Below are 19,489 nucleotides of genomic sequence, written 5' to 3' on the forward strand. Positions count from 1 at the left end.
TTGGTACATCTCTCCCACCTTCTGTACACCCCACTTCTGTGTGTCATGGGCTCAAATTAAACTTTTCGCAGAACTCACAGGCATACTGACAGTAAATCTCAGCTGAGGAAAAAAGGTTATTTTCTTGGCATTGGTCATTTTGTAAGTTGCAAGCTTGTTGTCTCCATCTGGTCACAGCAGCAAAGTACAGATGACCGCACTCTCAGAAGTTTTGTCTCTGCAAAGTAATTTCTAATTTCTACCCTAGGTTCTGATCTGAGCTTAGCTGTGGGGATCTCTGGGGCTGCTGAAGGTTCTTTGCTTGGCACCTGTATGCTGGTACTGAGAGACAGGAGCAGAGAGAGGCCAAGCTTCAGAACTCTCCAGGGACCTCCACTGAGAGACAGGGGCTTAGGTTGGGCCCTCAGTGAATAGTCTTTGAAAATGCTTGCATGCCATCCTAGGTAAGGCCTTCTCAGCAGGAATCTCAGCTACCAAAGCTTCTAATTAGGGGTTAGCGGTCTGGTAACAGGGCTGAGCCTTTGGCACCATGGGTTTTCTATGTAAAGTACAGTTTTTGTTTGTGTTTTATTGTTTTCATTGTATTTTCATTCTTTTATATGGAATTTGAATTCTCTGGCTCAGCTGCAGCCCTTACGTCTCCCTTTGATTTTACCCAGGTTCCAGTTCATGTATTTCCATTACTTCCTTAGCCTTGGAGAAACATTTGAATTCGTGATCCCAGCATGGATTGTTTTAAGTCACTTTCTTCCAGCCCATGGCATGGACCAGCTTCTCAGTGCTGGGCAATTGCTTACACCCTTCAGCCACCGAGGCTGAGGGGAGGGGTGGGGGCAGGTGGCAGTCCATGTAAGGAAGTGTCTCCAGGTCATTCTCTCGTGGAGGACAGGGCTGTCTTTGATTCTAGTCCTCAGCCTCACAGCTGCTTCGCACCTCACAGCTGGAGTCCTTGGCTTGCTCGCCCTAAGGCAGTGGCCAGCAGTCCTGTACCAAGCTGAACTCCTCTGCTGGTAGTTGCTTACCTTTCATTTCCTACCTATTAGTATAGTTGTTTGCAAACTTCATTTAAAATCAGATCTCTGGGGGCAGGGCTTGACACTCTATTTAGAAGCTCCCGCCCCAGAGAATTCTGCAGAAGTTCTAAGACATTGGTTCTCACCCTTAACCGCTCATTAGTACCACCCGGGAGCTTTTAACACCCAAGACTCAGGCTACCCCTAGACCACTTCCATCAGAATCTCTGGAGGTGTGACCCTGGCATTAGTTCTTAAGGCCTCTCTGGTGATTCCAATGTGCAGCTGATTTTTTAGTAGCACCATGTTAAAACCTCATCCTGTGCCTGCAGGAGGTTGTGATCACCATCCACGCAGGACCCAAAGCCTTTCTGTCCCACCGAAGAAACACGTGGCAGCTCTGAACACGCAAGAGAACCTTGTTATTAAGTGAAGGAGGCAGCACTTTGTTGCTTATAAATATAATTTATTACCTGTTTAAAAATTCTTTCTTACATTTTGTACATGTTGGCTGACAGAATAAATGCAGGCAATTTACAAACCAGGGGGACTGCAGGGAAAATCAGGATTGGCAGCCAGGGAGAGAAAAGAGGCACACCCGGAGCTGGTATCCCTCACCTCCGCCACTCAGCAAGGCGCCGGACGGATATCCGGAGGGCACTCTGCCTCTGCCGGGGGGTTTTTTTAGAAAAGGAATTGCATAGAAGATACAGCAAGAGGGAACTCCACAACAACAAAAGTGTTCCATATCGGAAAAGCCAAGGTTGTCATGTTTTGTTTAAAAAAGAAAAACGACAAAGCACAAAACCTCAATCTGACCTTTCTGCAGTTGAACTGTTCCAAAGGGGACAGCAGGTGGATGACACTGCCTCTTCAACACGACTGCTGGGGATTTTTCTCTGACAAACATTGGTGTCTTCTTTACAAAGAGCAAAGAGGAAGGTCACCAACTTGCTTCAGCTCAACATTAAACTCAACACATATAACACCATGACATCACACACACACAGTGATGTTCCCTGCAACTGGGCTTGATGCATTATGTCTGGAGGGCGAGGGCTGCGCTACCAATAGCAGATCTAGGAAAGCATGAAGAAGAGAATGCAAATCACTTGTTCCACTGTTCTGACTGCTGTACTTTTTCTTGTCCATGGCCTGGAGGAGTAGACATCTGAGTTTTTACCCCTACATGTACAGATGCCATTCGTTACTTTCAGGATAGAAAAGGCAAAGGTATTTTACACCAGCTGTAGATTTCTTACTCTTATATGTCACGCTGAACAGGGTTGTTTTAACATTGAGAACCTATGTAGCTCAGGTCCCCATTCTCTGATGCTGCCTCCATAGTGCTCAGGATCAGAGGCCAAAAGAGAGCCCATCAATCCTTAGGCTGCTGATCAGCAAAACCTGCCTACAATTCATCTTCTACACACCAGTACTGAGGGTTATTCCACCAGCGCCATCAGGTACTACAGCTGGTCTGATAGTACTTAGTCCAGTAGACCTTTGGAACTTAAAAATGACACACAATTTAGACATATTTGTAAAAGACCCTTAAATGGTATGACTTGCAATTTATATTTTTGTTGAAGGACAAATCTGAAATGGTATGTTAAAAGGCTGGCATTCAGTAGCAAATACTATGGCAGGTGGGCAGCTGACTATATCTCAGGGTAGCTTCCTTGTTTCTACTCAGAAGCTAGTTGGGCCACAACTGTCATGACATTCTGCAGAGATTCCCAACCTGGGATTCCAGAAGATCTCTGGACAGGTCCCTTCAGTAGGCAAGCGTCTGAGTAGACAGCAGGCTGATGAAGAGCTGCTAATAATTGCTGGGCTTGCTGTGCCAGTACACTTGTGGAGTACCTGTTGATTTGTCCTGCTGATGCCCCCCAACCATGCTAAATAGGTCTGAGGCACACATTACATTTGGTTGAATGAGCCCGTTAGTATCCTACCACAGATGAATACAATGAGGTGACAGGAAAACCTAGGAACCATGACTTATGAAGACTGGCTGTTAAAGTAGCATTTATGAAAATGGGGTAAGCACAAGGCTGATAAAACTAAAGGATCTGGAAGCTCATGGCTAGACTTAGTCTGCAGAGAAAACCCACCCAGTGCTATACAAAGCCATCTCCCCACTTTTCAAAAATAGGTTTTTCACACTAGAATTCTGGAAATGACTTCATTTGGCTTTCCTGGCCTGTATGGATATGGGTTTCCATAACATTGGTTACAATATATTTATTCCCCGTTATGCCTTATTCCATTAAAAAGAAATAATTAGAGATGCAAAGGAAATCTTCCAAAGTGATCATTACAGCCAGAGATTATACAAATAGATATCTTAGGGTAGAGAAACATTACTTCATTGCCCAGAGGCAAAGTTCTAAAGATTTCAGTCAATACTAGCTCAGCAAGGTTAAAGAATATATAAAAATAATACAAAAAGAAAAATAAAAACCAAAGAGTAATAGTTGGTCCTATGAGGCACTCGAGAGGTAAAAAAATGTTTTGTTAACTTGAGATAATAAAATATTTTTGTTATTAGATCTATAAAATCTAATGCTTATCAACCATTATCTTGAGCAATGATGTACTGCTTCACAAAAGCTCTTCCATTCTCAGAGAAGATGGATAAAGTCCCATTTCATTTCAGCTGTGTTTCCATGGGACCCCTCTCATTCATTAGCCTTGGGCTTACACTGAGTTCTCCACATGAAACTGATGACTTGTCCAGAACAACTGCCCAGCAAAAGCTAAGACTCATCCAACTTGAAGGCTTGAAAACCCAACAAGTAAACCTTTTCTACCTTCTTTATGCTCTCTTGCAGGTCCTTATATATGTTTATATTTTCCTGGCCCCATAGGGGCAGACCTTATAGAGGCAAAGACCTTTGAATTCTGGGGAGATGGTGATCACCTTATTAACTCCCTTCTGCGTACGTGGATTACAGAGGAGTAAGCAGACCAAGAGCACAGCTGCTGTGATCCTGACAGAGACACACAGAAGGACACGAGACAAGAGCCTTGTTGCTCTTTGCCAGGAGAAGTGAAAAGTCTTGATTCCACTCTCAAAACGTTGACTTTTCAGATGCCTTACTTGTAGGAAAAAATACCTTAAAAAAATTACTGGTCGCACAGTTTCAGGGTGTCCTGAACTCAGTCCCCATGACTTTTTTCTCCTAAAAATCGCTCTACTTTTTGATAGTTGAGAGACTTAAATCTATAAAATAGTATATATGAAAATGGCTAATGATTATGCAGTTTGATATTGAACACCTCACCCAAAAAGTTGTCCAGTTCTTGAAGAGCCTAACTTGCTCACAGCAGGATGGGGGTTTTCTGCATAGCAGAGGTGACTATTCATTTGGAAGATGCCGTTTGTGAAACAGCTGTTAGCTGTGAGAACCTTGGTGTTACACAGGTTTGTCATCACCATGCCAGTTATCAATTCTGAATCCAACTTCTGTTCCTTCCAGATACATTAAGGAAACTTGAAAGAGTGTGATAAGAAGAAAATAAAAACAGGATGAAACCTCTGCTTTTGGATTCCCAAATTCAGCAGAAAAGAAGCTGCTTTCTTCCCTTTGATTAACAACCCCAATTGTCTCTTCCCCAGACATAGTATTCCATTTGCATATATAAGACTTATTTCTTTCTAAGCAGATACTTCTTACATTTCCAAAGATAAATATTAAGGAACTAAAAGGAGATTTAAAGTATACAAACCCCAATGAAAACCATAAGTGTTAAAAATGACAACTCTTCAAAGACTGTTTTATATAGATTTTACATAGTTCTGTTAACAAGAAGCAACTGAAGATATGTTGTGTATAAATGAGTTGATGTACTAGGCTCACAATGACCTAGTATTGAGATGGGTGATGCAAATGAAAAAAAAGTGAGAATAAGAAAATTATAAATTTGAAGTGAAAGTTTCCCTACATCTGTTTGTCATAAAGGTCCTTGAACTCTACAGGTTTTCATTCCCTTCGTCAAACATTCTAGTGAATATTAAACTCAGGTTAGATTGTGTTGTGCACCACTAGATGGCAGCATGCACAAATGATAGTTTTTTCTATCCAAATGAAACCAGCCAAACTGCCTCTCCAGCGGTGTAGAAAGAAGCAGGATGTATCACATAGAATGGTTGATGAAGTGGCTTCCTATGAAATGAACTGTTATATATCTGGACCTTCTAAGTTTGAAAGCAATCTAACAGCTATTACTTTACTCCAAAGGAGAAGGAAATCAGAATTTGTAGTGAAAATTATTTGGTATAAATAGTGTATGTATGGAAGTTGTCATTCACTTAATAGGAAACATTAAGAGTTCTGACAGATGAGTACCTCACACACGAAATCAATCACTTTTCTCTTTTCTGGTGGTGGGAAGTTGAACCAAAAAAGCATCTGAAGTGAACCCCAAGGGTGCTCAATGACTTCAGTAAAACAAACAATTCCTGTTTGTGTTCAATATTTCTGTGTTGGTGACTTTTTAGTCAAAGTAAGTTTTTAGTAACAGTTATGGAATTGATTCATCTTCATAGCTACATAGTTGCTCCCCTCTAGTTTTCACTAGGCATAGAAGTTTCTTTGACCATTCAGTTAAGATTCTAGTTCTTGATTTCCATAGATGATTCCACAACCCCGGTACTGATGCGTAATCTTGACAAGTTTATTTCAAAATGTAGGAATGGACAATAGCTCTCTTTCCTCCTCCTCCTTTTAAAAAATGTATAACTGCGTGTATATATATTTGATTTTTAATTTAGAATACAGTTTTACTCATTGCTACAAACATCCACTGAACTTGTTTATAGTGCAATCTCTCCCTTCCCCAGTCAGTGTACAAATATTTTAAATATGGAAATCCTAATGCAGGGGGTGGGCTGAGAGAGATTTTATAGAATATATGTATGTCCAAAACAGAAGATAAGGAATAAAAAGCATGAAAGAAAGAAAGAAGAGGTTCCATAGCAAGGTATCAGCAGTTCCTCAGGGATGAGGATGGCGGAGGCATCAAGTAATCTCAAGACGCTACCAAAATAGGAGCGGAAACACGGAAAGATGGAAGCACATGTATGATTCAAGTCTGTTCAGCAAGTTGTGTGCCTCCAGCCTAAAAGTAAACCACAGTCATGTTCTAAAGGTGCCAATTCATACACATGTCTGCTTGTTCTTCAGTTTTGGTTTTGCTATTGGGCTTTGATTCTTTAATCCCCACCTGCTGAATGAATTGAGTCCTTGTGTTAAAGAGCTTGTGATGGTCCCAAGGAAACATAATAGTTTACACAAAGAAGTAGTGTGTTGTTGACTAACATTTTGCAGGACAACAGTTTTTAAAGAGCTAACTAGACAGCCTTTATAAATGCTACTGAATATTATGACAGCAAAGAAAGATTAAGGGTGGGGCGGGGGGCGTAGAAAAAAATGCACCAAGTTCCTACTGCCAGATAAACTTGTAGGAGTGGTCTAGATATCAAGATGCCAAGACAATAATAAAAAACAGAATTTGCAACCAGTCAGGAAGGCTGGGGGCAGGGGCATCCCAAGAGAGGCTAAGAAAATGATAATAAAGGGATGTCATCTCTCAGTGAACAGCATAATGCAATGATGCAGAGCGACTCAGGCCAAACAAACAGCATCATAATGCTGGTTAGAATAATCATCTTCCATATCAGAACTACTTGAAAGGCATAACATAGCCTGGGCAAAAGACCAGCTGATGATTTTAAATGATGATCTAGGTCAGAGTCCATTGTGGTCTTCAGACTGATGAATGAGACCGGAGGCATCACGGTGGAAGCTGAGCATTTTGGAACATGGAGATGATCTAATCCCACCCTTTCACTTTCTAGTGAGGACACTGAGGTCCAGTGTGGTTAAATGACTTTCTCAAGTTGGCGCAACAAGACAGTGACAGACCCACAATGAGAACTGGTTTCCTGATCTCCAGTTTAGAGTCCATTCCTCCAACCACACTGCCTCTAGAGTAGAGCACCATAGGGAGTCGACGTGGGGCCACCCAACGGCAATATTAAGTGAACTTAATAGCGAACACGTCTCCTTAAGACTTCTCAGAGGAGAAAGACCCTGCCTGAGCAAGCTGAAGGAACAGACTGACAAAGCCATTCAGCATTTATCACCTTTCTGGGGTGGAATAAGGGAAAGGTAAAAGGTCAAGGAAGCGATGCATGTTGAATTAAACTGATGACCACACCCACCTTGATTGATAGGTGAAAAGGTGGGACAGGTCTAGTCAATACCCAAATACTAACAAACAGCACTGCTAACAAAAATAGAAATTAAAAAAAATCATTTTACCAGAATACCTGTAAATAATTAATAATACCTTTAAAAAAAACCAAAACACTTCATATTGCATATTACAGACACATGTTGTGAAAAAAATGCTTGTTTGTGGGGTTAAACGTGAATCACTGTCTTCCCTGCAATGCTACAGCTTTATTCCCAAAGGGCACCAGAAGGGTCCCTCCAAGGAATAGGAGTCTTAGTTATTTCTTTTTTACACTTAGATTCTCCACTTCCCTGATACAAACAGTAATACTGGTTCTACAATTTCTAGAAACAGAACACTGATGGGAGGATTATCTGAGACACTTGATGCACACGATTTGTAGCAAAAGTCTGTGATTTCTCTGTAAATTACTAATCTGAAATAGACACAACAAACCGTCCACAGCTTCAACTTCAAATGATTTGAACAAAAATAGAACGAGCCATGGACAGTGTCTGCATCCCTGTCCAATTTGATGTAAACAACATTTGTAGAAATTGGGTTTGTTAAGAAAGTTTATCCATATATCTGGATAGCAATAAAAAGCGTTTCCTAGGAAACTGTAAGATCCTGTACCACAAAGCATACAGCCCAACTAAGAGGAAAATTAGGTTGATAGCTAAATTCAAGGTACAAATTTACACAATTTTTCTTAACTCCCGTGATGATGTCTGAGTAAAGTGGGCATGTACATTGGCAGTTGTATCTGTTTTCCTTCTGGCTCCTGCTGCAGTCTTGCCTGTGAAGCGCATTGGTCTCATCTGGATTTCCTCCTCAGCTGTGATTCACCTGGACGGCCACAGACTCCCTGTGCATTTTTGTCCTTCATTTCCCCTTCCAGCATGGTGGTTAATACTGCCCTTCTGCTGCTAAGGACACCACCGTTTCATGTCTTCCCATTTCTTCCAAGACAGCTGCCAGCATGCTCAGGTTTCCATCTGGGAAGTTCTGTGCTTCCCAAAGATCCAGGATTACGCCAGTTGGGCTGGATTTGGTGGCAAAGTAATTCAAGTACCTGTAATTGGGAAAGAGAAAATGTGCTCAACAGTGTGACTTACATATCTCTTTTTCCTCAGCTAAACCTTTCTGTCTCTCTACTTTAAGTTTCCTGGTCCCATTGTGGCTGACAGTGAGCCATCCTAAATAACTAGCCCATGCTTAATTAGATCAGCCCCAGACAGGGGATGTGATGTTTAACTTTGTGAACCTCAGCTCTGAGTGAGATAATTTAAGAGACAAGATGTCTATGGGTCATATTCTAAATAGGAAATCAAGAGACTTATGTTTTCTTTCTAGTCCAGGCTTGGATGATCTTTGACAGGTCATGCCACATGTTATGTTTGGTAGTGACGGTGACACTCCACAAAGTAGACGCTCCAGAGGTCTCTTTATAACTTAATATGAGTGCTGTGTTGGCATGCTAATTATTAATCAAACATTAGGTCCTGCTCAACTGCAGAGGAGGAGCAATAACTACGGTAGTGAATGGCTATATGATTTGGGGAATTTAGCCCATCAGCTTTGCAAAGTGCATCACAAAACTTGATACCTACCAATGCCAGATAAGCTCAGAATGTCTCTTAGCACTCTTTGCAAGCCCGTAGTGCAAGGTACAAGGACAGAGCTTAATGCATATTTGCAAAATGAAAAATTAAATAGATGTGTGGATGGAAAAAAAAATGAAGCTAACCCTACGTCTAATAGTTATCAGTCCTGGAGGGTGCTGACAGAAAGAAGCTAGTCTTGGGGCCAGACCATACCCACCTGTCCAGGTTCAGCTTATGGGCCAGCATCCTCCAGTCATGGCCTCTCGTCTGGGGGGCATCCAGGCTGCTACAGAGTTTCTGCCGGATAGGGAGAGGGATGCTGAAAGCACTGGGCCCCGTGACCGTGGTGATGGTGTTCGCAGGATCCAGCAGCGGCAAATCGATGCCAGTAGGTTCCTGTAGTTCAGGGACAGGAACAACACAGCATTATTTCTGAAGACAAAAGCAATCTCTATTGAACCAATCGACATAATGCCTTGCTTTGAGTGATAAGAAAAGAATGAGTGCTGTTATTCTTCTTAGGAAGAATGGCTTCTTCTTAGCCTGAAAGTTGTGCATCACTAGATGTAACCTGGCTCAGAGATAGAGGTACATACATTTTGAGCTAACTTTGCATAGCTTCAGATTTGTGAGTCTTTGGTGAGGACTGGGCTGGATGGAAAGCTCTGGTGTGATTCGATAACAGCTTTACTAATGGGATTCTCCAGGCTGAGAGAGAAGAGAGGGAATATCAGAGCTCCTAAAGGTTTAAATTTCAGGAGAGGAAAATGTTCAAAAGGGCAGTGCTTTGGGAATGAATAGATCTGAGATTCAAGGCTTCTGGAAACAGCCTGACCTTGAGGGGAAAGTCCTGGGCAAATGCTCCAGTAGTTCTCCTGCTAAACTCCACAGAAGATGTCTCAGTTCTGCTTTTGTTGAATGAAATGGAACATAGCTCTCCTCTAAATGATATCAACTTAAGGCTAATTTCTTAAAAAAGAAAATGGTAAACACAGTATATTATTGCCTTAGGGCAAGTTGTTAATGGCATCCTCCAATTGCTGTATATCCTTATTTTTTAAAAATCTAATTTTAGTAGAGAAAACCATAAATTGGCTCTTAAGATAGTCTCAGCTCATAAAACAGCACAAATGCAAAATCTGAATTTCATCTGCAGGAGAAATTCTAATCATTTTATGATCACTTCTGCTGGTTGGAAAAGCAAAAGCAAATGTTGCCTGGGAACTATTAAAGCAATAAAAGAAAACCTACTTAATCTACTATAAATGCCATCTCTATTTTTTTTTCTTTTTTATTTATTTATTTATTATTATTATACTTTAAGTTGTAGGGTACATGTGCACAATGTGCAGGTTAGTTACATATGTATACACGTGCCATGCTGGTGCGCTGCACCCACTAACTCATCATCTAGCATTAGGTATATCTCCCAATGCTATCCCTCCCCCCTCCCCCCTCCCTCTACCCCACAACAGTCCCCAGAGTGTGATGTTCCCCTTCCTGTGTCCATGTGTTCTCATTGTTCAATTCCCCCCTATGAGTGAGAATATGCAGTGTTTGGTTTTTTGTTCTTGTGATATTTTACTGAGAATGATGATTTCCAATTTCACCCATGTCCCTACAAAGGACATGAACTCATCCTTTTTTATGGCTGCATAGTATTCCATGGTGTATATGTGCACATTTTCTTAATCCAGTCTATCATTGTTGGACATTTGGGTTGGTTCCAAGTCTTCGCTATTGTGAATAGTGCCGCAGTAAACATACGTGTGCATGTGTCTTTATAGCAGCATGATTTATAGTCCTTTGGGTATATACCCAGTAATGGGATGGCTGGGTCAAATGGTATTTCTAGTTCTAGATCCCTGAAGAGTCGCCACACTGACTTCCACAATGGTTGAACTAGTTTACAGTCCCACCAACAGTGTAAAAGTGTTCCTATTTCTCCACATCCTCTCTAGCACCTGTTGTTTCCTGACTTTTTAATGATTGCCATTCTAACTGGTGTGAGATGGTATCTCATTGTGGTTTTGATTTGCATTTCTCTGATGGCCAGTGATGGTGAGCATTTTTTCATGTGTTTTTTGGCTGCATAAATGTCTTCTTTTGAGAAGTGTCTGTTCATCTCCTTCGCCCACTTTTTGATGGGGTTGTTTGTTTTTTTCTTGTAAATTTGTTTGAGTTCATTGTAGATTCTGGATATTAGCCCTTTGTCAGATGAGTAGGTTGAGAAAATTTTCTCCCATTTTGTAGGTTGCCTGTTCACTCTGATGGTAGTTTCTTTTGCTGTGCAGAAGCTCTTTAGTTTAATTAGATCCCATTTGTCAATTTTGGCTTTTGTTGCCATTGCTTTTGGTGTTTTAGACATGAAGTCCTTGCCCATGCCTGTGTCCTGAATGGTAATGCCTAGGTTTTCTTCTAGGGTTTTTATGGTTTTAGGTCTAACATTTAAGTCTTTAATCCATCTTGAATTGATTTTTGTATAAGGTGTAAGGAAGAGATCCAGTTTCAGCTTTCTACATATGGTTAGCCAGTTTCCTCAGCACCATTTATTAAATAGGGAATCCTTTCCCCGTTGCTTGTTTTTGTCAGGTTTGTCAAAGATCAGATAGTTGTAGATATGTGGCATTATTTCTGAGGGCTCTGTTCTGTTCCATTGATCTATATCTCTGTTTTGGTACCAGTACCATGCTGTTTTGGTTACTGTAGCCTTGTAGTATAGTTTGAAGTCAGGTAGTGTGATGCCTCCAGCTTTGTTCTTTTGGCTTAGGATTGACTTGGCGATGCGGGCTCTTTTTTGGTTCCATATGAACTTTAAAGTAGTTTTTTCCAATTCTGTGAAGAAAGGCATTGGTAGCTTGATGGGGATGGCATTGAATCTATAGATTACCTTGGGCAGTATGGCCATTTTCACGATATTGATTCTTCCTACCCATGAGCATGGAATGTTGTTCCATTTGTTTGTATCCTCTTTTATTTCCTTGAGCAGTGGTTTGTAGTTCTCCTTGAAGAGGTCCTTCACGCCCTCGTAAGTTGGATTCCTAAGTATTTTATTCTCCTTGAAGCAATTGTGAATGGGAGTTCACTCATGATTTGGCTCTCTGTTTGTCTGTTGTTGGTGTATAAGAATGCTTGTGATTTTTGTACATTGATTTTGTATCCTGAGACTTTGCTGAAGTTGCTTATCAGCTTAAGGAGATTTTGGGCTGAGACAGTGGCGTTTTCTAGATATACAATCATGTCGTCTGCAAACAGGGACAATTTGATTCCCTCTTTTCCTAACTGAATACCCTTTATTTCCTTCTCCTGCCTAATTGCCCTGGCCAGAACTTCCAACAGTATGTTGAATAGGAGTGGTGAGAGAGGGCATCCCTGTCTTGTGCCAGTTTTCAAAGGGAATGCTTCCAGTTTTTGCCCATTCAGTATGATATTGGCTGTGGGTTTGTCATAGATAGCTCTTATTATTTTGAGATACGTCCCATCAATACCTAATTTATTGAGAGTTTTCAGCATGAAGGGTTGTTGAATTTTGTCAAAGGCCTTTTCTGCATCTATTGAGATAATCATGTGGTTTTTGTCTTTGGTTCTGTTTATATGCTGGATTACATTTATTGATTTGCGTATATTGAACCAGCCTTGCATCCCAGGGATGAAGCCCACTTGATCATGGTGTATAAGCTTTTTGATGTGCTGCTGGATTGGGTTTGCCAGTATTTTATTGAGGATTTTTGCATCAATGTTCATCAAGGATATTGGTCTAAAATTCTTTTTGGTTGTGTCTCTGCCAGGCTTTGGTATCAGGATGATGCCAGGCTTTGGTATCAGGATGATGCCAGGCTTTGGTATCAGGATGATGCCAGCCTCATAAAATGAGTTAGGGAGGATTCCCTCTTTTTCTATTGATTGGAATAGTTTCAGAAGGAATGGCAGCAGCTCCTCCTTGTACCTCTGGTAGAATTCGGCTGTGAATCCATCTGGTCCTGGACTCTTTTTGGTTGGTAAACTATTGATTATTGCCACAATTTCAGCTCCTGTTATTGGTCTATTCAGAGATTCAACTTCTTCCTGGTTTAGTCTTGGGAGAGTGTATGTGTTGAGAAATTTATCCATTTCTTCTAGATTTTCTAGTTTATTTGCGTAGAGGTGTTTGTAGTATTCTCTGATGGTAGTTTGTATTTCTGTGGGATCATTGGTGATATCCCCTTTATCATTTTTTATTGTGTCTATTTGATTCTTCTCTCTTTTTTTCTTTATTAGTCTTTCTAGCAGTCTATCAATTTTATGGATCCTTTAAAAAAACCAGCTCCTGGATTCATTAATTTTTTGAAGGGTTTTTTGTGTCTCTATTTCCTTCAGTTCTGCTCTGATTTTAGTTATTTCTTGCCTTCTGCTAGCTTTTGAATGTGTTTGCTCTTGCTTTTCTAGTTCTTTTAATTGTGATGTTAGGGTGTCAATTTTGGATCTTTCCTGCTTTCTCTTGTGGGCATTTAGTGCTATAAATTTCCCTCTACACACTGCTTTGAATGCGTCCCAGAGATTCTGGTATGTTGTGTCTTTGTTCTCGTTGGTTTCAAAGAACATCTTTATTTCTGTCTTCATTTTGTTATGTACCCAGTAGTCATTCAGGAGCAGGTTGTTCAGTTTCCATGTAGTTGAGCAGTTTTGAGTGAGATTCTTAATCCTGAGTTCTAGTTTGATTGCACTGTGGTCTGAGAGATAGTTTGTTATAATTTCTGTTCTTTTACCTTTGCTGAGGAGAGCTTTACTTCCAAGTATGTGGTCAATTTTGGAATAGGTGTGGTGTGGTGCTGAAAAAAATGTATATTCTGTTGATTTGGGGTGGAGAGTTCTGTAGATGTCTGTTAGGTCTGCTTGGTGCAGAGCTGAGTTCAATTCCTGGGTATCCTTGTTGACTTTCTGTCTCGATCTGTCTAATGTTGACAGTGGGGTGTTAAAATCTCCCATTATTAATGTGTGGGAGTCTAAGTCTCTTTGTAGGTCACTCAGGACTTGCTTTATGAATCTGGGTGCTCCTGTATTGGGTGCATATATATTTAGGATAGTTAACTCTTCTTGTTGAATTGATCCCTTTACCATTATGTAATGGCCTTCTTTGTCTTTTTTGATCTTTGTTGGTTTAAAGTCTGTTTTATCAGAGACTAGGATTGCAACCCCTGCCTTTTTTTGTTTTCTATTTGCTTGGTAGATCTTCCTCCATCCTTTTATTTAGAGCCTATGTGTGTCTCTGCAGGTGAGATGGGTTTCCTGAATACAGCACACTGATGGGTCTTGACTCTTTATCCAGTTTGCCAGTCTGTGTCTTTTAATTGGAGCATTTAGTCCATTTACATTTAAAGTTAATATTGTTATGTGTGAATTTGATCCTGTCATTATGATGTTAGCTGGTGATTTTGCTCGTTAGTTGATGCAGTTTCTTCCTAGTCTCAATGGTCTTTACATTTTGGCATGATTTTGCAGTGGCTGGTACCAGTTGTTCCTTTCCATGTTTAGTGCTTCCTTCAGGAGCTCTTTTAGGGCAGGCCTGGTGGTGACAAAATCTCTCAGAATTTGCTTGTCTGTAAAGTATTTTATTTCTCCTTCACTTATGAAGCTTAGTTTGGCTGGATATGAAATTCTGGGTTGAAAATTCTTTTCTTTAAGAATGTTGAATATTGGCCCTCACTGTCTTCTGGCTTGTAGAGTTCCTGCTGAGAGATCAGCTGTTAGTCTGATGGGCTTCCCTTTGTGGGTAACCCGACCTTTCTCTCTGGCTGCCCTTAACATTTTTTCTGTCATTGCAACTTTGGTGAATCTGACAATTCTGTGTCTTGGAGTTGCTCTTCTTGAGGAGTATCTTTGTGGCATTCTCTGTATTTCCTGAATCTGAATGTTGGCCTGCCTTGCTGGATTGGGGAAGTTCTCCTGGATAATATCCTGCAGAGTGTTTTCCAACTTGGTTCCATTCTCCCCGTCACTTTCAGGTACACCAATCAGACGTAAATTTGGTCTTTTCACATAGTCCCATGTTTCTTGGAGGCTTTGCTCATTTCTTTTTATTCTTTTTTCTCTAAACTTCCTTCTCGCTTCATTTCATTCACTTCATCTTCCATTGCTGATACCCTTTCTTCCAGTTGATCTCATCGGCTCCTGAGGCTTCTGCATTCTTCACGTGGTTCTCGAGCCTTGGTTTTCAGCTCCATCAGCTCCTTTAAGCACTTCTCTGTATTGGTTATTCTAGTTATACATTCTTCTAAATTTTTTTCAAAGTTTTCAACTTCTTTGCCTTTGGTTTGAATTTCCTCCTGTAGCTCGGAGTAATTTGATCATCTGAAGCCTTCCTCTCTCAGCTCGTCAAGGTCATTCTCCGTCCAGCTTTGTTCCGTTGCTGGTGAGGAATTGCGTTCCTTTGGAGGAGGAGAGGCGCTCTGCTTTTTAGAGTTTCCAGTTTTTCTGTTCTGTTTTTTCCCCATCTTTGTGGTTTTATCTACTTTTGGTCTTTGATGATGGTGATGTACAGATGGGTTTTTGGTGTGGATGTCCTTTCTGTTTGTTAGTTTTCCTTCTAACAGACAGGACCCTCAGCTGCAGGTCTGTTGGAATACCTGGCCGTGTGAGGTGTCAGTCTGCCCCTGCTGGGGGGTGCCTCCCAGTTAGGCTGCTCAGGGGTTGGCGTCAGGGACCCACTTGAGGAGGCAGTCTGCCTGTTCTCAGATCTCCAGCTGCATGCTGGGAGAACCACTGCTCTCTTCAAAGCTGTCAGACAGGGACATTTAAGTCTGCAGAGGTTACTGCTGTCTTTTTGTCTGTGCCCTGCCCCCAGAGGTGGAGCCTACAGAGGCAGGCAGGCCTCCTTGAGCTGTGGTGGGCTCCACCCAGTTCGAGCTTCCAGGCTGCTTTGTTTACATAAGCCAGTCTGGGCAATGGCAGGCGCCCCTCCCCCAGCCTGGCTGCCGCCTTGCAGTTTGATCTCAGACTGCTGTGCTAGCAATCAGCGAGACTCTGTGGGTGTAGGACCCTCCGAGCCACGTGCAGGATATAATCTCCTGGTGCGCCGTTTTTTAAGCCCATCGGAAAAGCGCAATACTTGGGTGGGAGTGACCTGATTTTCCAGGTGCCATCTGTCACCCCTTTCTTTGACTAGGAAAGGGAACTCCCTGACCCCTTGCGCTTCCCGAGTGAGGCAATGCCTCGCCCTGCTTCGGCTCACGCATGGTGCGCGCAACCACTGACCTGTGCCCACTGTCTGGCACTCCCTAGTGAGATGAACCCGGTACCTCAGATGGAAATGCAGAAATCACCCATCTTCTGCGTCGCTCACGCTGGGAGCTGTAGACCGGAGCTGTTCCTATTCGGCCGTTTCTCTCTCTCTTTTTAAAGCACGTAACTTGTTGGTGTTCCTCACTAGTTGCCAGAGGATGAACTAACTGGCCACACCCAGTTTCAGCCATCATGAAGTGTTTGGTTCCTGCTGAGCGCTCAGCTCAGGGGCTCAACACCACCATCACCCAGAGCTCCCCCATATGCTGCCCTGCACCACTTCAGTGGCCTCCCCAGCCGTGAATGCACTGGCACTGCGGGCGGTGAGGTTGCAACTGCCTGTGTGCCAGTGTTGATTAGCAGTATGTTCCACATTCTGCGATCAGCAGCAAGTGCTCACTTCTAGGCTTATGCAATCCCATGGAACAGGGTCAATCCAGGGGTGTGGAGGGCATTTGAAATCTTTTGCCATGGTATGCACAGTGCTGTTGGCTTAGATCATGGTATTTGTCCTCAAATACATATATATATTTAGAGACAAGGTCTTCATGTGGTAGGAGGGGCATTTAACACTTCTCTGTCACCCAGGCTGGAGTGCCATGGTGTGATCATAGCTTGCTGCAGCCTTGAATTCTTGGGCTCAAGCGATCCTCCCACCTCAGTCTCCCAAATAGCTGAGACTATCGGTGTGCACAATCACACTGGGCTAATTTGCCTTTTTTTTTTTTTTTTTTTTAAGAGATGATGGGGTCTCACTGTGTTGTCCAGATTGGTCTCAAACTCCTGGGCTCAAGTGATCCTCCTAGCTCAGCCTCCCAAAGTCGTGGGATTACAGGTGTGAGCCACCACACCTGGCCCAGTGAGGGATCTTTATATGACCTTCCTGGTTGGCTGGTATGAGGCTGCAAGGTGACCATGTGAAGTGCAGAATGCAGTCAGACATGGAGTAGGGCTGTTCACCTGTGCTTCCACCACTTCACAATCTAATCTCAGGTTGCCTCGTCCTTGCTGTGACTTGACCTGACTCATAGGCTCCTTAGAGTCTGAGCACCACTCACTAGTTCTCATGCCATTTCTAAGGATGCACCTCTAATAGTTATTCTGCTCTTTCTTTTCTTTGATCTCTGTCAGTCAGGCAAAGTCCTCAAAGCCTGGTCCAAAAGTCCTGTGCCCTGGGGCCCCCCTGGGTGAGCATACCCTAGGCGTCAGGCCTGGAGGTCTCCTCGGTGCCTCCCAGCTCTTCTGTGCTCCTCACACTCTGCTCTGTTCACATTGGTTGTATTTGTAGGTTACTGCCTTTTATTTCTCACATTTCTTATTGGTGAGAGTAAATCAATCAATCAATCATCCTCAGACCTCTATGTCAATCATCCTCAGACCTCTATGATAACACTGTGCCCCCCACACAAGCGGCTACTCAATTAATGTTTGTTTGTTGAAATGAGAGAAAATATTTGTCCTTAGTACAGAAAGAAGATGAAGCCAACCTCTGATAGAAGCCCACCCATAGACTAGACTAGGATGTTGAGCTGCCTTCCAACTAAATGTGGAAGTTAAATCCTGAAATGAGAGGCCAGTTGAAGATAGATAGGCATGGATCTTGGGAAGGCATGCTCACATATTCATGTTGTCCCCATTTTCTTGTGGATAGAGAACTCTCCTCAGCATTTCATGTGGGCATTGAAGTCCTGAGCTCTCTATCCCTGGCTACTCACACAGCCTATTTATTTCTGTGTAGATGAAACAAGCTCAATAGGGCATCATTTCTTTGTTTCTCTTATCATCAAATGGTTGACAACAGCCTTGAAAGTTAAAGTAAAATACGTTTATACATTTACATTTCATCTAGTAATTTTAGTTGCTATTAGTTCTTCCTTTACTTCCAGGTAAAAGTAGAGTTTACTCTCACAGAATGCTTATTTCAATAATCATTTATAATATCAGTACCATTGGTCTTTGATGTTATGATTCCCTTATGTAAACATATGATTTTTCAACATTAGTCAAACAGCTGCTATGGGTGATGACACACATATTCAGGACTGCACAGTCCTGAAACAACTTTTTATTCTGATACTTGGACTTTTCCTAAAGTCACTTAGAAAAACTAGATTTTCCCAATGGTCATTTTGAGCAGGTTATGGAAAGCAGAAGATGTAAACAGATGAAATGGCTGTAGCAGAGTGATATTACTTTGTACATTTATTTTAAATAAATATTATTTGTGTATACAAAAGTGCTGTGCACCACAACTTAAGAGGTTATAAGATCTAGCAAATATAAAAATTAATTATAATTGCTTTTATTGCCTATAAATCTATTAATTATTAAAGTAGATGAGAACGGGCGCAGTGGCTCACGCCTATAATCCCAGCACTTTGGGAGGCTGAGGTGGGTGGATGACCTGAGGTCAGGAGTTCGAGACCAGCCTGGCCAACGTGGTGAAACCCTGTCTCTACTAACAAACAAACAATACAAAAATCAGCCGGGTGTGGTGGCGTATGCCTGTGATCCCAGCTACTCAGGAGGCTGAGGCAGGAGAATTGTTTGAACCCAGGAGGCAAAGGTTGCAGTGAGCTGAAATCGTGCCACTGCACTCCAGCCTGGGCCACAGAGCAAGACTCCTTCTCAAAAAAAAAAAAAAAAAAAAGAAGAAGATGACTAATAAATACTGCCCCCTAAAACTGCACCTTTTTTCAGGGTTCAGAGCTTTCAAGTAAAGCAATGTGATAAACCAACTTGGGGATACTACATGCTACCTTCTTTTCTCTGGGAGCTAATTTTTGTTTATATTTAGTTTTCATTTATTTATATAGGATCTGAGTTTTATTTTTGTGTTTATTTTGATTGATTGATAGAAAATCTGAAACCTCAATTGATGACAGACCCCACAGATTGAAGTAGCAAAGTTGACTCAAAAGCCCTGTTATCCTTATGGCATCAGTGGCACCAGTAAAAATGGTGAACATAGATTAAGCATGTGCTCTGGGCCAAGTTCTGTTTAGAACACTTACTAACAAACATTCTCCCATTTAATTCCCACACTGGCCCAAGATAATATTCTATACCAATTTACAATGGGGAAACTGAGGCAAGAAAGGATTAAGTAATTGGCCCTATCTCCATGGAACTGCCTACTTGGGAATTTCCCATGATGGATGTCTGCCTGTAACTGAAACAAAATAGAAGATGTGAAAAAACTGTAAATTTATCTGTCCTCTGCACCATGTTTTCTTTTGGAGATAATGAGTAGCTTCCTGGTTACTCTCTCTGCACTTGTCTATGAAACCAACCAACAAACAAAATCTTTTATCATCTTTTACATTTTGACATTCATTTGTGCCAATACAGTTAGTTAGTCTTCCA

The 19,489-nt window shown here is 41.8% G+C and overlaps 1 protein-coding gene across 2 annotated transcripts in view; it reads right to left on the reverse strand.

Moving 5' to 3' along the window:
* Window positions 1–1,401: 1,401 nt before the first annotated feature.
* Window positions 1,402–19,489, reverse strand: part of UNC5C (unc-5 netrin receptor C) — a 391,985-nt gene continuing 373,897 nt past the window's right edge. For both annotated transcript variants that reach the window (XM_055385718.2, XM_055385717.2), the window contains 2 exons: window positions 9,084–9,262; window positions 1,402–8,334 (listed from right to left, as the gene is read on the reverse strand). In XM_055385718.2, the coding sequence (XP_055241693.2) occupies window positions 8,169–8,334; window positions 9,084–9,262 (345 nt within the window). In that variant the 3' untranslated portion in view covers window positions 1,402–8,168. The remainder of the gene's footprint in view (window positions 8,335–9,083; window positions 9,263–19,489) is intronic.

Source organism: Gorilla gorilla, chromosome 3, assembly GCF_029281585.2.
Source record: "Gorilla gorilla gorilla isolate KB3781 chromosome 3, NHGRI_mGorGor1-v2.1_pri, whole genome shotgun sequence".
Classification (NCBI taxonomy): Eukaryota; Metazoa; Chordata; class Mammalia; order Primates; family Hominidae; genus Gorilla; species Gorilla gorilla.